The sequence below is a fragment of the Anolis carolinensis genome, chromosome 3 (genome assembly GCF_035594765.1).
Source record: "Anolis carolinensis isolate JA03-04 chromosome 3, rAnoCar3.1.pri, whole genome shotgun sequence".
NCBI lineage: Eukaryota > Metazoa > Chordata > Lepidosauria > Squamata > Dactyloidae > Anolis > Anolis carolinensis.
The window spans coordinates 198,136,095-198,152,950 of NC_085843.1; the positions used below are offsets into that span (position 1 = coordinate 198,136,095).

The 16,856-nt window shown below is 38.5% G+C and overlaps 1 protein-coding gene across 1 annotated transcript in view; it reads left to right on the top strand.

Moving 5' to 3' along the window:
- Positions 1-16,856, top strand: part of dock1 (dedicator of cytokinesis 1) — a 557,290-nt gene that overhangs the window by 122,483 nt on the left and 417,951 nt on the right. Inside the window, exons 19-23 of the mRNA XM_062976064.1 lie at positions 3,424-3,521; positions 8,565-8,654; positions 11,162-11,262; positions 14,163-14,288; positions 15,965-16,073. Of these exons, the coding sequence (XP_062832134.1) occupies positions 3,424-3,521; positions 8,565-8,654; positions 11,162-11,262; positions 14,163-14,288; positions 15,965-16,073 (524 nt within the window). The remainder of the gene's footprint in view (positions 1-3,423; positions 3,522-8,564; positions 8,655-11,161; positions 11,263-14,162; positions 14,289-15,964; positions 16,074-16,856) is intronic.

Below are 16,856 nucleotides of genomic sequence, written 5' to 3' on the forward strand. Positions count from 1 at the left end.
CACTGTATATGAAGTCCGTAGAGCTAAAAGCAACATTAAAAAAAAATCACTGTTAGTAACTCATTCTCGAATTATCCCCCTTAAAAATGAAATTGCCCCCCTGTGTGGTCCGTGTTAGGAACCAGGGATCTAGATTGTAGACTTAATGCAGATTGACACCATTTTAACTGCTATGAAATACTGGGATTTGGTAGTTTGATGAGAGAAGACTAAAGACCTTGTAAAGCTATAGCTCCCCAGAATCCATAGCATTGAGCCATGGTAGTTAAAGTAGTGTCATATTGCATTAATTCTACAGTGCAGTTGCATCGTAGGACAAAGAAGATTAACTAAGTACTCCATCTAACACATGCATGGGCTGCTTTATTAGGATGTGGATTTATAGCTTGTTTCGCAACACAACTGTGTATAATGTGAGCAAATCTATGCATAGGGCATGAGTGACATCTCCAAATAAAGGGATTAGCATATTCAAGTAAAATAGAGCTCTGTTTCCTATTCTTGCACCTTCCTTTTGGGTTATAATATGTTTCTGTAGAAGAAAGAAGGCTGAATGAGGAATTCATGAACCTGCCAAATCTCAGTTGTGGCTCAGGTGCTTCAATGCTATATTGAGAAAATGACTCATTTGCATCCTCCTTCAATGTTATATTGAGAAAATGGCTCTTTTGGATCCTCCTTCTCAGTTGCTGTACGTGTGTGTACTCTGCTTGGACCTGCATAATTCATTCCCATTATTTTTTTGAATCACATCCTCTGAATTTTAATTTAATATGCTTTATTGGTTATTTAGAACATTCTGAGAAATGTACTTGTAAGGACACACCCTTGCTCCAAGGTAGGAGTTTAAATAAAGGTTGCAGAGATCAGATTTTTGACTACAAATCCTAACTAGCATATCCTCTCAAATATTAAGCAACTGAACTAGAGGACCTCCCGTAGTATTATCAAGAGGTTTGTAAATGTAGTGCTTAGAGCAGGTTTGGGTAAACCCAGGCCCAGGGGCTGGATGCAACCCCTTAGGCTCTCTACTCAGGCCCCACTCTCTCTCTCTCTGTCCTATCAGCATGAGGACGTGGTGGCCTGCTGCATCCTCATTCTGGAGGAGGGCTAGGGCAGTCACACGCTGCCTCAGCACTAGCCCTGGGCAGAGCCTCATCCTGGCCCTCCTGGCCTGCTTCTTGGCCTCCACTGCCATTGCACTCAGTTGCTCCGTGCCAGCATGCTTCCCTTCTTCCAGGCCTCCCCTAGTGATAACAAGGGTGACTCCTTCTTCACTGTTGCCTCAGAAAGAAGAACAGGAGCAGGAAGGGAGGAGAGCCCTGGGCAGCCGTGCCTGCATGATGTGTCAAATCCTCCTCTTGACAGGCCTATTTTGGAGGAAGGAAATGATGCTGACAAACTCGGACAAGCTTGGGCACGCAGTCTTGCACCAGGCAAGAAACCATATGTTTCCCACACCAACCTCCCCCCCCCCCCCCCAAACCCGGCTTCCCTGCCCCGCTCCAACTGCCCTCAGCCTTCCCCCTGTCCCCCCTCTCTCCAGGCCCAGCCCACCCACCCCAGCCCGGCACACAGCCCCCAAGTTAAACAGTTTGCCCTTGCATGCCTTAGAGAGGGAATAGGAATCTGTCTCCTCTTGAAGGCCAGCTACTCTTCAAACGTTGATTTTGTTTGAAACATTGGTTATCAGAAAATTAAGGAAAGATTGTGAGTTGTTTCACTGTTGAAGCAGTAAAAAAATCATATTAGGCACTAAATAAATTGAACCAGATTTTAAGCAGGGCAAAAGGCACATGGCATTTGTATATAGTTGTCATACCTGATACTTTGTGAAACTAAAAGAGAATTTGCTTTTTTAATGTACTATTCCACAGTGATTGGCATGGAAAGTTGAGATCATAATAATTCCTAAAAAATTAAATATTTGAACTACTGCTTAGGTTTGTAATTCCCCATTAATTTACTAAAGCTGACAGTATGTCTGTAGTGATGTTGATTTTATTGGTAGACAAAACATATTGAGTTTAAAGGGTAATTTCTTTATTTTTGATGTTCTACTGTACTCTCTTTGTCAGTTTTATGTAGTATGTTAAAGAGGGTTTTACGATTCTTTTTAGTATCTTTGGAATTGGACTTTTATGCTTCCCGTATGTTAGTTGATTTGAATGTATATTATTTGCATTATATTTGACATTGCATGAATGTGCACGGACATTTAAGGACATATTTCACAGAGTTTTTCATAAACAGTTAATTGCGGTAAGATTGGCACAATAAAGACGGTACAGCTGCCAGTAGAAATACTAACTTTTTTTTTTACATGGCAAAGGTCTTACTTTTGCTTTCTAATTTTTGGTTTAAATTTTCTCTTCCTAATTTTAGAAGTCAAATGCTTTAGAGCACCATAGACTGTTAACAGTTTGCCAGCCATATGTTGTTTCTCATATGTTGTCTCATATGTTGTTTCTCATATGTTGTCTCTCTAAGATTTTATTTACAATCCTTATGCCGTTTTGGTCCTGGCAGAATGACAAAAAGCAAACATGTATTCACACCATTCATATCAGAAGCGATAAACCAGCTTTTGAAAAGACTGATGGGAACAAAGTGTTATGCTTCACATGCCAAATGTTGCCAATTGTTCCAACAGTTTCACTGCACACCGATGCAATTTGCCTGTTTGAATTGTGAATATGTATAACTGACATTGTATGTTATTTTTAACCTACCTTTCCACTTTAAAAACTTGCATAAATACACCTATTAAAACTGCCACCAATAGGAAAACTATAATTATTACAACAAATTGATGCATCCCATTACTTGTTCCAAAACCACAGCAGTGCTATTTGAATGGCAGAATTGTGTGTCATATGCACAACCAAGGCCCCACTATATACTGCCATATAATGCAGTTTGAAACGGCATCATATGGTTAGTATAGACTCATATAATCCAGTTTGCTTACATTGAATTGCATTATATGAGTCTAAACTGACCATGTAATGCTATTTGAAACTAACTTGAAGATAAGTTCCCGGATGCACATCGCCAAGTTCTGAACTGCCTATGTGGAAATACATACTTTTTTGAGTATAACATATTTGCTGTTGTACCATCCCAGTTCAGAATAAAAAGGGACAGTACTATTGGTAAGTATTATTTTGTATCATGAGCATTTTCTGTATATTTAGGTAGTCTTTTCTGGTACTTTTATTATTTGTATTTTCGTGTTCAAATTACTGGTTTGGTAGATGTCAGCATGACCTCGTGCAAACCAAGGCAGATGTATTTCTTATTTCCAGGTCAATTAGATAGGATTGCTGCTTGAATGAGCTGTTTGCATCTTTATTCCACATGGACAATAGAGCTAATAAAGTGCCTTTTTTGTTTTTTTGTTTTGTTGATTTTTGCAATCAGTGGACCTGCTGGGGCTGCTGAAGTGGAGATCGAACACAAATCTGCTACAACAGAATTTGAGGCAACTAATGAAAGTTGATGGGGGTGAAGTTGTTAAGGTAACAGACCCATTTGCTTGAAAATGCTTTGTTAATTAATTTATTTTAAAACAGGCACTTAATTCCTATTTCTACTCGGAAATATATTTTTTTATTTAAGATAAAACAGGAATTATCAAGTGAAAGCTTGGTGCAACTTTATGGAGTGAAAACATCCCATTCATTATATTTGGTGATACAATAGTATAACTTTAGAAGAAATGTCCAATAGATTTTGTTATACATTGATTTGAAGAGTGAATACATTTGAGACAGTCATTCCCTCCTGCTTTTCTCCATTGCCAAAGCTTCTTTGCACATCTATGTAATTATTTTAACCATCAGTGCGAGTCAAATTTAGACAGCACTTGCATGATTGATTTTTTTCTACCTACCAATTCAAATAAACCTTAATTGCGTGTAGTGAGGCATGCAATTAATACCATGCTTTGACTAAAGTAATTGATAATTTTGCTTAGTAAAACAGCACTACTAGCATTTCCTTGCTGGATTTGGACGACCTGCACATATGTGACACTTTGTTAGGTCATATGCTTACTGATGCAGTGGTCACTAGTGGTCTGGATTTCAATGGTGCCTCTACTTTGTGAGTGGGGTTGTTCTTTAGCTTTGTATTATGCTAAAATAAAACAAATTTAGGCTGAGTATTTTTTAACCAAAATGCTTGGGGCAGGTTTTTATTTTCAGATTTTGGGTATTTTTTGGAACACATGACAAGGAGAGAGAAAGTGAGGGAAGAACTCCAGGTCCTTTGACTTGATGTAATAAAGCCTCTGTAAGACTTACTCCGACACTCGCCAGAGGGGTGCTATTGTGCCAAACTTCCCATATGTGATTACTATGTCACCAAGAGGTTCTGAGCACATGCTTGGAAATGGCATCAATTGAATTCCAATGGTAGCACTACCATCTTAAGATTTTGTGTTAAATCTGGCATGAATTTTGCACCAGATCACGTGAGAAGTTTTGTGAGATTGTACTGGTTTATATAGTCCATTTCCAAGGCATGATGGGTGAGCCAAGTATACATCAGTCAGGAAGCTGGGCACCTAGAGCTTGGTTGTACTCCCAGAGCTTTCGGCAGCAAATGGATGTGTTTTTCTCCCTCTCAATACCTGCTTTTACAGAGATTTTGTGGATATCAAGGCTCAAGACTATGAAGCTCTCCACTTTTGCAATCAGCCCCTTTTCCTCAAATGTAGGGAGGTTAGCAAAAAGTTTAGGTTTTGAGAGTTGATTGGATTTGGGAATTCTGGGAAGCGAAGACCTGTCAGGACCCAGGCTGCAGAACACCAATAACCATGCACAGAGGCCAGAATCTATCTAATATCTTTATTAAAGAAATATATAAAGTCAATAAAAACAAGTGAAGAATATAGTTCAGAAACAGACCTTTCAGATAAGGTCAAATATAGTCCAGAAATGTATTGTCCAATATAAGATATTAGAGTTCAAAGTTTTAATCCACTTGACCGAAACACACACTTTGCCAAGCAATAGTGTGGGGAAACAACAGAGTCTTAAGAGTCCAATGAGGCTTGACAACAAGGCTGGAATTAACTTGATTCTTGACTTGATCCAAGACTTAAAACGAGGCAAACATGAAGCATGAACAAAGTCCGTGGTAAAACGTGAGGCAAGGCAAGACTTGAAACTTGATCCGGAAAGCAAGGAACAGGGATTACGAAGTCCACACACGATCTCTCTCCTCAAGCTGATCAATTGACTCCGCAAAGTTTCCCTTGCGACAAACACCTATATTGGGTCTCGTTTTCCCGCCAACAGAACACTTTCCCTAGAGAACGAGAAGCGAAACCCAACTCTGTCCAGATGCATGACTCCTTAGAATTCCCCAAGGGAAGCAGACCTAATCAGCTAGTTGTTTGGCAGCGATTCTCAGGCTCCGGCGATTAGCCTCTCTGACTCCTCTATCTCTAGTATAATTGTCCCTCCGGGAATACGGGGGGGGGGGGAGTTCTGCCCAAGGCCTGTTTGGCTGAATTCTTGAGGGCAAACATCCTCCAGGTGGAGAGGCTCCGGCTCTGGCTGAACCGGCGAAAATCCCATGTTTTCCTCTTCGTCTGCCACAATAGTACTAGGAACAGGACTACAAGGCCCATGAGTCATCACAAGACCCAAATTGTATCAAGTAAACAAAATAATCAGAGTGGAGATTTTTCATGGATTATGGAATACAAAATCATTTACAGGACTTTTTTTCAATTAAAGGCTAGATCCTGGGTTAGACAAAGTAGAATTATGGAAACTTTAATGACTCCACTAGAAAAAAGCATTAAGGTGTCAGTCTTAGATGACTCTTCCACTTCTGCTCACACTGTTCCCTACGCAGAGGGTCAATTGCCGATAATCTCTGCATTCCCCTATTAACATTGATATCTTGATCGAGAGGGCTTAGGAACCTTCCAGACCCAGTTTTCATCTGAAGGAAGGGATGCTGCAACCACTAGTAGAAGGCTGAATTTAGTCTTAATACATAATAAGTACTGTTTGTCATAGGCCTTTAAAAACGTTGCTGCTGTTTTAATTGCTGTATATATGGTCAATCAGTGATGCTTTAGTTCTCTTTTCCATTTTAGTTCATTTACTGTGGATTGAAAGTCCTGGTAAAAATCAAGGTTTTATTCAATTTTGGAAATACAATATTTAAAATGTCATTTAATATTAAAATATAGAAAACAAGTATTCTATTTGCTCTGTTTTCACAAAGCACCAATGGGTATCTATGTTATTTCCATAGAGTGAGTTTCCAAAGATGAGTTTTGTTGCTGAGTGTGTCACAGCCCAGGCTGCAGAGCACCAATAACCATACACAGAGGCCAGAATCTATCTAATATCTTTATTGAAGGAATATATAAAGTTAATAAAAGCAAGTGTATGAAATAGTCCAGAAATAGACCTTTCAGGAAAGGTCAAAATTAGTCCCACGAAACAATGTCCAATATGAAATATTAAGGTCCAAAGTTGTAATCCAATAACCGAAACACTCACTTTGCCAAGCAAAGTGAGGGGAGATGACAAGGTCCTTTAGTCCGTGAACTTGAGCAAGGCTAGAAAGTAACTTGATTCTTGAAACACAAAGCTTGATTCAAGGCAACAAGGAAACGAGGAGCAAGAACAAGATCCGTGGTAATTACTTGGCGAGGTCCGGGAAACAAGGCAAGATCCGGGGAGAAAACAAGGCTGGGAACGAAGGCTTGGAACAGGAACAAAGGCTTGAGAGCAGGAGTAGCTGTCCACACACGCTGCTCCGGTAGCTGACGAATTGACTCCGCAAGATTCCTTCGAGAGCAAGGAACCTAAATAGGGCCTCGTTTTCCCACCAGAGAACACTTCTCTGGGGAACCAGAAACGAAAGTCAATCTCTGTGTCCAGATGTATGACTCCCTAAAATTTCTCATGGGAGCAGGCTTAATCATCTGAATGCTTTGCTGCAATTCTCAAGCTCCTGCGATTAGCCTGCTGCACTCCTTTTTGCTGGAGATAATAATTACGGCGAGAAAAAGGGGGAGATTTTGACTCAGGGCTTGTTTGGCAGATTTCTGGAAGACAAACCTCCTGCAGGTGCAAGGGTTCCATTTCTGGCTGGGAAAGTTCCTTTTCTGGCTGAAATGGTGGAAAACCCAAGTTTTCCTCTTCATCTGTCACAACAGCACTTGGAACGGGACTACATGGCCCATGAGTCATCACAGAGTGGGAATTTGCCTGGCCTCCCTGTCCAGGAGATGTGATTTTGGGACTCAGTTTTCAAAAGGAATTGAGAAAACTTTCCCCTAAACTAGATATTTGTTGTGATTAATCTATATGTAGAAAAATTTTATAAATTTATTTCTGCAAGAGGCACAGTTGATGATGAACCTTGAAAAATAGCCCTATCTGCTCTCCTCCAAAAATTCCACATAGGAGGTAGATGTTGCTGCTGTTGTGTTAGCTTAATGAATAATGTGGGAACTTGGTTACTTTAAATATTTATATAGCAGTCACTAACAAAGGCTGATAGCAGCTTTTACATAAAACATTTATATTGGAGTTACCCAAGTTCTTAAATTGAGGTTTTGGATTACATACCTTAAAAATGTGTCTGTCAACCTGGATCTTTTTACAGATTTGGTTCTTTAGTTTAAAATATTTCAAAGAGTTTTGGCAGAGGAATGTAGATTTAGACGACTCTGCACTTTGAATTCAATAATAATTAGCAGCTATGTGAACCTAGAAATCATTTCAATGGAATGTCATGAAGACTATTTTAATTCTAAGTTGTTTGATAGGTTTGCGTAAGCCAGTGATTCCCAAAGTGGGCACTACCGCCCCCTGGTGGGCGCTGCAGAGATCCAGGGGGGCGGTGATGGATACGGGGGCAGGGCCATGGGAGGGGCGGGGCCTCTTCCCAAGTGCCGGAGACAGGGCTGAGCACCTGAGGCGCCTGTTAGGACACACAGGGTGCGGAGCTAGAGGAGTGGGCGTGGCTTCTTCCCAAGAGCCCGAGACAGGGCTGAGAATCTTTACCTCTCCTGAGGCGCTTGTTGGGACACAGAGGGTGGAGCTAGGGAAGGGGGCGGGGCCTCCTTCCAAGAGCCTGAGACAGGGCTGAGCCTCTATACCTCTCCTAAGAGGCCTTTTAGGACTAATGGGCGGGGCTAGGGGAGGGGCCCACATGCACCCCTCTAAGCCACACCCCCTTTCCAGGGGGCGTTGAGTCATATTTTTCCTGGAAAGGGTGCGGTAGGCCAAATAAGTTTGGGAACCACTGGCCTGAGCATTTAAATTGCTATGGCCAACTATGTAAGGTTTTTAATTGTAGCAATTACCTGCTTCCTTCCAAACATTAGTTTGGCATGATTTAAAATATATATCTAAAATATAAGCTTTTTTAAAAAATGGTTTCAACAAATGTTTGCTTTTTTTTTTGATATTCTTCCTTATATTACTCTGCTTGTATCCTTCTCATGTCATTGTGCATAAGGTCCTATAAGGAAGTAAAACATAGTCTCCTGTTACAATAGTGATTTTAGTTTTTCGTTGCAGTTTCTTCAAGATACGCTGGATGCACTTTTTAACATCATGATGGAAAATTCGGAGAGTGAGACATTTGATACATTGGTGTTTGATGCCTTGGTAATTCATTTATTACTTACTTTAGTTCTTCCATTTATATGCTCTCTTTCTCCTCATGGATTAGATTCAGGGCAGCTCATAATGAAATGGTATTAATAAGGGACAGTTTAAGGAATAAAACATGTCAATACATTTTCAGAAAATGCAAGACAAAGAGAAATGAAACTCAACACCCATCTAGTTGAAAACAAGGAAGGTAATTTGACAAAACTAAATGTTTTTGCCTGTTGGCAGAAATATCAAGGGAAAGACCCAAACTAGCCTCCCTCATTAAGAAACTTTGGAAGCGACCACTGGAAAGTGCTCTGTTGGACGTACCTTAGACAGTGAAAGATTATGGCTGGATCTATACTGCCCTCTATCCTAGGATCTTATCCCAGATCTGATAGGGGCTGGATCATAGGAGCTTCCAGACAGGCTCAAAACGCAAGATCTGTCTTGCTTTTATCTGAGGCATCCAAATGATACCTCCTCCCCAACTCCCAACTGCTGCCACATCATTTTCAAGTGTCAGGAGTACTCTACAAAGGGGCTTGCGCTGCCGGCAGGCCCCTCAGGTAAGTTTTTTTTGGTGGAAAATGGGGGGCTGGGGAATGGCATCTAGCCACCTGTTGTACTCCAGGGCAGGATGCACTGCTGTACTTAATCGCCATACTCCAGTCCAAGTTAAAATAGGAAAGAAGTTTATTGAAGATTGTATAAAAAGCAATTCAGCAAAAATAGTAAAAATGTCAAAGTCTAAATGTATGCAAAGTCCATAAGATTCAAGGAACAAGAATTATTTCAAAATCCAAGACAACAAGACACCCAGCAGAGGATATAAAAAGGCAGCATTAAAATCCAATCCAGAAATCCAGGAATAATCACTTAAACTTGAAAGCATGAAACATGAACCTAGAAATCCCTTAGCAGGCTAGCTAAGACTTGACTATGGATGTTGCTTCTCAAACTCCAGTGTTGACCAGACTGCTGAAAAATCCCTCTGATCTCTCTAATATAGACATAAATTCATGCCGTCTCCCCTGATAATGACTTTTTAAGCTAACAAGCACTGTGACCTTCACAAACTCTGCTGAGCAGCTCTGCATTCATGAAAACTAAGTCTCCTATCTATCAGCTCATTAGTCTGTCCACCTGGAATTTCATCCTCTGAGCTCATCTCAGCCTCTGACCTTGCTTCCTTAGCGAAAGGCTTCTCAACAACATCTGGGCCTCTTCCTAGAATGTGGCTTTACTAGCTACTGGAGACAGAGGGGGCTACGTTTCAGGACTTAAAATGTCCTGCTGGCTCGCAGGCCCAGAATTCCCACGATCCACTTTCTCAGTGATATTGTGTTCAGGCATAATCAAGGGCTGAACTACACCACCACCTCCTAAGGGAAAGCCTGAGGTTGTGGGAGTGGGTGGGGACTGAAACCCATGGGGAAGAAGGTTATTTTCACCCACTTCCTCCTGGGTTTTAGGTAAGTTTAGAAGTGCAGAAGATAAATGTAGAAGAGTGTCCACTACCATATAATCTGGAATAAGCAGATAATCTGGGATCAGATCCTGGGATACAGGGCAGTGTAGAAGTGGTCTAAAAGTGTTGTCTCTTCTAGAATTCTCAATGTTGGATTATATTGTACTTGACAATATAGGGTGCATCTACAACTTTGAGGCCACTGGCTCAATGCCCTGACTCATTGCTATGCAGTTGTAGTTTGGTGAGGCACCACCACCTTTCGGCACAGAAGGCTAAATACTTTGTAAAACTACACCTTCCAGGATTGGGAAAGCATGAGCCAAAGTACTGTAATTTTCTCTAGTCTTATATCAAAGTCAAAATGGATCTAAGCAATGTCAACCAACATTCCTATTGGAAAGAAAGACTATCTTGATAAAGTTGGTGTTGGGCTATAATCCAGTCAATGTCTCCCATGGCAAACATCTAATCTCCAGGTGTTTGCATGATGTACTGAGAGAATCATGCCAACACTGAGTAAATCAGTAAGGTATTGTGCATAGCACACATGTTATTCACTGCTGTGGAGCAGTACTTTTGAGTTTATCGATAATCCCGAAAGCAATTCAAACAAGTAAATGAGAAGCAATTAAAAGAGGAGAAACTTTAAGTTACAAAGCAAATAATATTAAATCAACATGGTGTAAATTCCCTAAAACCATATAACAGTATCTGACTTTTTGTGCATTGCTGCTATTCTTGGAAAAAAATCTCTAAGGTTTCTGAGCAAGGAAGAGGGAAAGTTTTGGAGGTTTTAAAAGGCCCCATTTTCAGCATTTCAGTTCACCCTCTGAAGCCCTCATTTGACCCAAATGACAGTTAAAAGTATTTGTTCAGAATGGCACATTGCTGACGACCTATTGTAGACTGTATGAAAATGACATCCCACTTACAAGTATCACCTCACATCTTCAAGTTCATTTTAAAGTTTATGTTGCCTCTTCCCATGTAAATATTTGAAATTCTGTCTTTCCAAAATAAAGGAATGCCCTTTTAAACTATACAGGTATTCATCATTGGACTGATTGCTGACAGGAAATTCCAGCATTTTAACCCTGTTTTAGAAACCTACATTAAGAAACATTTCAGTGCTACTTTGGCCTACACGTAAGTTGTTAATGTCATTTGGAGTAAAGGTATTAAGAGTGTTGACAAGTCATAACTGTTATGTTCACTTGCAGGAACAGGTACTTTAGTTTACTACTAAAATTACATGGATAGGCTATTCAATCAATGCATTTTCATTGAAATGTTTGAACTTTGTTTAGGAGGTGAGGCTTGACGGTTTTCAAATGATCCCTCTCAGCATTGTTAGGTGTCCCACACTTAGCAATGAGGTTGAGAAAGTTGACAGAGATACTGAATTTATAAGTGTTCCATAACTAAAAAAAATGGTATACAATTTCCTTACACAAATTCCTTGCAAATTTCCTTGCAAATTTCCAAAAACCTGAGTCTGATTATTATTATTATTAATATTAATATTACCTTTTCATACTCCATAAACTTAATGTATATAATATTTAAATTGTTTGGGATTTAATGTTTAAAAAGTTATCTGCTTTGTGACAGGAGACTATAATTACAGTAGAGTCTCACTTATCCAAGCCTCGCTTATCCAAGTTTCTGGATTATCCAAGCCATTTTTGTAGTCAATGTTTTCAATATATCGTGATATTTTGGTGCTGAATTTGTAAACACAGTAATTACAACATAACATTACTGCGTATTGAACTATTTTTGTCAAATTTGTTGTATAACATGATGTTTTGGTGCTTAATTTGTAAAATCATAACCTAATTTGATGTTTAATAGGCTTTTCCTTAACCCCTCCTTATTATCCAAGATATTCGCTTATCCAAGCTTCTGTCGGCCCATTTAGCTTGGCTAAGTGAGACTCTACTGTAATTTAAACATGCATATATTGTTGTGCAACATTTTGTCAGGTGAAACAAGATTTCTTCATTTTTCATTTCTATTATGTTTTATTACAGTTCATTTTAGAGGGATGCTGAATGGTGAGGGTTATAGTTAGGTTACTGCTTTACTCTAACGTTGCCCTAGAATTACTAATGGGAAAGTGTCCTTTATTAATTATGAAAAGTCAATCAGTTCATTGCACTACATTAAAAGTATGATATCACTTAACATATTTAGACTGAATAGACACCATAGAAAATATTCTGCTTGTAATAACTGATTTTAATATTAATTTGTTCTGCAGTCTAATAAAGGCAGCTCAGTACTTCTAAGATTGTGGGTTTCTTAAAATTCTGGCATCTTACTTTGGCTGCATTGTATTAATGATAGAAGGTGCAATGATATTTCACTGACAATGTAATATTTTGTGTTTCTACTCAGAAGAAAACCATGTTGAGTTTTGTGGGGTCAACTGTCATATTCTGTTTCCTGGTTTCCACAACAAGCCAAATTTTTCAAAATCCAATGATCACAGGGACAGAAAGTGAGGTGAAATCTTCAGAACAGGGGCACAGACAGCAAAACAAACACCACAGGAGTGTTAATCCTACCCTGTGCTACCCAAATCTGTTCTGACTTACATACAAATTCAACTTAAGAACAAACCTACAGAACCTGTTTTGTTCATAACTTGGGGATTGCCTGTATATTTATTTGGAAGTAAATCTGTTTGAGTTAGGTGGGGATTATGGGAAGATGGTTATTAGGACTCCAGTGTTAATTTCTTACTATCAGTTAAAATGTTAGTGGTATCCTTTGTAGGATAAGAATATAGATTGTAAAGCAGCCCAGTTTTTTAAAAAATAATTTGACACATGCCATCTGATCTGTAGAGCTTTCAATATGCTCATGTTGGTGAAGGGACAGAGCTTCATGCAGAGGGAATGGGCATGCGAGAATCCAGCCTTTGTTGAATCGAATGGTGGATATTTGTAGGCACATATGGAATCCTTTTAGTTATATAAGCATAAAAATAAAAATAAAATACTGTAACGCGAGTAGCAATTTTTGTTGAATGATTTGCTTTGCTGCAGCCCCTTTGCCCCTGAACATGTTCTCTGTTGGGGATACATATTTTTACTTGATAGCAACATGTGGAAATCAATCAGGGACCATTGCTAAGTTTGTCTTTTAAGCATTCTGTCAATATTAATGTAATCCCACTTAACTCTACATACAATGAAATCTGCTAGCAGAACAGTATTATAAATCAAACCTTAATCTCGGCTAATGTCTCTGTAAATTAATTGATTTAGAGCCCTGCAACATTTTAACATATATTTGCTTAGCAAAGCAACATAAGGGGAAAATAGTGAAAAGATGTTAGGTACGTGACAATCCTAAATAAATAAGTGATACTTCTTCCTTTATTGTGTGTCTTTTTGTGGCAATTCCTTTCTGGAGTTTAAGAACGGTTATAGAAGGCTATCTTACAAGTTTAGTTCATAAATATTAGTTTCATTTCTCTTATTTCATTTGTTGCAGCCTTGTCTATATAACAAGTTAATGTTAGATGTATATAGTGTTCTACAGGGACTTTATTATGAATGTGAAGAAGAAGCTTTGGAAGAAAAAGAAGAAGAAGCCTATGAAGGCACTAGGCTTCATTATTGCTTCTGTAGTCTATCGTCAGGGATTTTTCAAAATGCAGAAAGATGAAGTCTCTGCCATGAAATGTTTATTCCACAAGTTCATTGCATGCCTTAGGCACTGTGCATATATCTAAAGAAGCAAGATTTGCAGTCTTGTGCCATGTACTTTAACAGCAATCAAGTCTAAGTTACCTTCAAAGGGTTTTGGATATTCTTCTAACTCTTTGTTCAGCAGATAAGATTAACAAATGCTATAAAGCAAATGATTCGTCCATTTCATCTATTTCAAAAAATGGTTCTGTTGTTGCTAAGTGCCTACAAGTTGTTTTTCACTTCTGCGACCCTAGAACTAGACTTCTTTGAACTCTCAACTCATGTGTCTATTATATGTCAGTGTGCTGATATATTTTAGATTTTTTTTACCTTTTTGCACAGGAAACTGACAAAGGTTTTAAGAACCTACGTGGATAACGCTGGTATTACAGATCAACTATTCAAAGCTATGAAATCTTTGGAATACATCTTCAAATTTATTGTGCGGTCAAGGATATTGTTCAACCAGTATGTTTCTTATTTACCTCCTTCATTATATCATATTTTTCAAATTCATACACTTTTATATTAATGGTATATGATATTAAAGTTTTTGAGAATTTTGTTTCATATAAGATGGAAATGTTACATCTGTTTATTACACTCAGATTAAATGCTTGCTGAAAATTTCATATTACATTTCTCCACTTCTTGTTAATAATTAAATCAATGTTACGTTGTGTGTAGTCTAGAAAGATACTTTCAAGTGTATCTGAATAATTAACCAAATCTTCAAGTTTTAGTACAGTATCCCATTTTTTAAAAGCTGGGTGAATTGATTAGTCCATTTTTATATTTGTTACTCTTTGTCCATATATTTGCAAATATTAAAAAAATAGATTGACGTGCATCCATTTCTTGATGGACAAGATTCAGAGTAAAAATAATTTTATAACACTTTTAATGTATCAAATGCCCTCCAACAGCAGAAATTTAGAATGAATTTTTTTATCGTGTTGAAAGTGAATTGAAGCAAGTCGTTTCTGGTATGAGAGAATCGGCCGTCTTCAAAGATGTTTCCCAGAGGATGCCCAGATATGTTACCATCCTGCAGGGATCTTCTCTCATGTCCCCGCATGAGCTAGAGCTGACAGAAGGGAGCTCACTAGTGGTGTGCATTTGGGACTTACCTTGTCCTGTTTCATGTTCCGGCTTTTGGTGGGGCCCTGTTCCGTTTTCATCTGACCTCCCGAAATATTTGTTTTGTTTTGTCTTCTGGGCCAAAAGATCTGTTTTCTTTCGGCCCAAAGCATCTGGGGCTACAAGGGCAGGCTTTGGGCCTACGCAACCAGGCCTTGCACGGCCTACAGCCGAGTACCGAATAAGGAGCTCTCCTTGCTCGGCAATCGGCTGCATGCCTTGCGAGTCCCGGGTGTGTAGGCCTAAAGCCTCCACCTATAAGCTCAGGAGCTTTGGGCCTACGGATGCAAGCTTTGGGCCTACGCACCCAAGCCTCAAAGGGCCTGCAGCCAATCGATCTGAAAAGCAGGCTTGGAGCCGATACCGGCTCCCGTTTTCCTTTCAGTTTGATTGCATTTTGTTTTTTTGTTTTTTTGGGGGGGGGGGCTTTCCATTTCGTGCCATCTGAATGGATGGTACAAAACAGAAATGCAAATAAAAATGATATTTTTTGTTGAATAATTTCAGAAGTTTTTATTGAAACTATTGGGAAAGGTTTGGTATATTGTAAAATTATTTTTTTGCCTTTAGGACTTTTGTAAAACTCCAAAATGTTATTTTATGCAGAAATGTAGTTTGGCTTGCAAAATTGTACTTTTGTACACAACACACAACACAGGGAAAACACAACACAGTTTTCCCTCAAAATTTGCCTTTTTTGTATAAAAACACGAGTTCTCCTGTAGGTCTTTTTTTGCATATATTTAGAAAAATTTCATAAAAATTTGACTTTTTTCTTGGTGAGGGGGTCTTGGTTTGTTCAGTCACCCTTTGTCATTTAAGATGAAAATGTTCCTGAGTTTTTTAATGTCGCTAGAGCAGACTTTTGAAATTTAGTGTATTTGGTCAAATACACTGCATTTTGCCTGAAATCACTGATCTTTATGAAAAGTATCCTTTTGAGAATACCATTGAAATAACATATTATCTATTATAACTACATATATATGTTGTTTGTTTTTCAGGCTTTATGAAAACAAAGGTGAAGCTAACTTCAGGGAATCTTTGCTTCAGCTCTTTAAGTCAATTAATGAGATGATGAGTAGTCCCTCTGAACAGACTGTTATAGTTAAGGTATGTTTTCAAGAGGAAAGTGGTTTAATGCTAATGCAGCATCTTGGCATAGTTTTAAAAATACGTGTCACAATAAGAAATAATGGTTCTTCAGACTTGTTTATGAAGTAAAATTATTGAAGATAAGTTGTCACATTATTTAGATTTTTTAAAAGAGAAGTACCTAAGACAGTAGCTACAAATATGTTCCTCCAGTCTGTATTGGAAACTTCAGAACAGGAGAACTATACACTCACTGCAGTGGGTTTATAGAGCTAATAATACTGGAAATTCATAAAAGATTACCACAACAGGGAGAACATTGCATGGATCAATATGGATATTAGAAGTAATGTTGATTACAACAGATACAATTCCTGCCAGATCCCACAGCGCTTGGCCAATTTGGAGAAACCTAGTAATTCCTAGTTATTTTGCACAATTACATTTAAGTTCTGCCTAGATAAATGGGTATTTATTCTCAAGAGCCTAAGATTTTGTGCTATAGAATATAGTTCTGTAATGAAATTACCCTCTTTAAGATTCTTTGTTGAAACTGGAAGGTGGTATTTTAGTGCAGTAGTAGTTTAATATCAAGTTTATAAATGGTGTTTCTTTTGTGCAGCTTAAATGGTAGTCTCTTAATTGGCAACATTATAACATTGCAGTGATTTCATTGCAGTGAAATCATGATAAATCCCAGGGGTCCAATATTAAGATACTTGTTTCTTTCCTGGAAAAGGAATCTAAGCATATAATGATTATAAAATCTATTTGAAGATTAGTACAAATGAAAATGTGTAT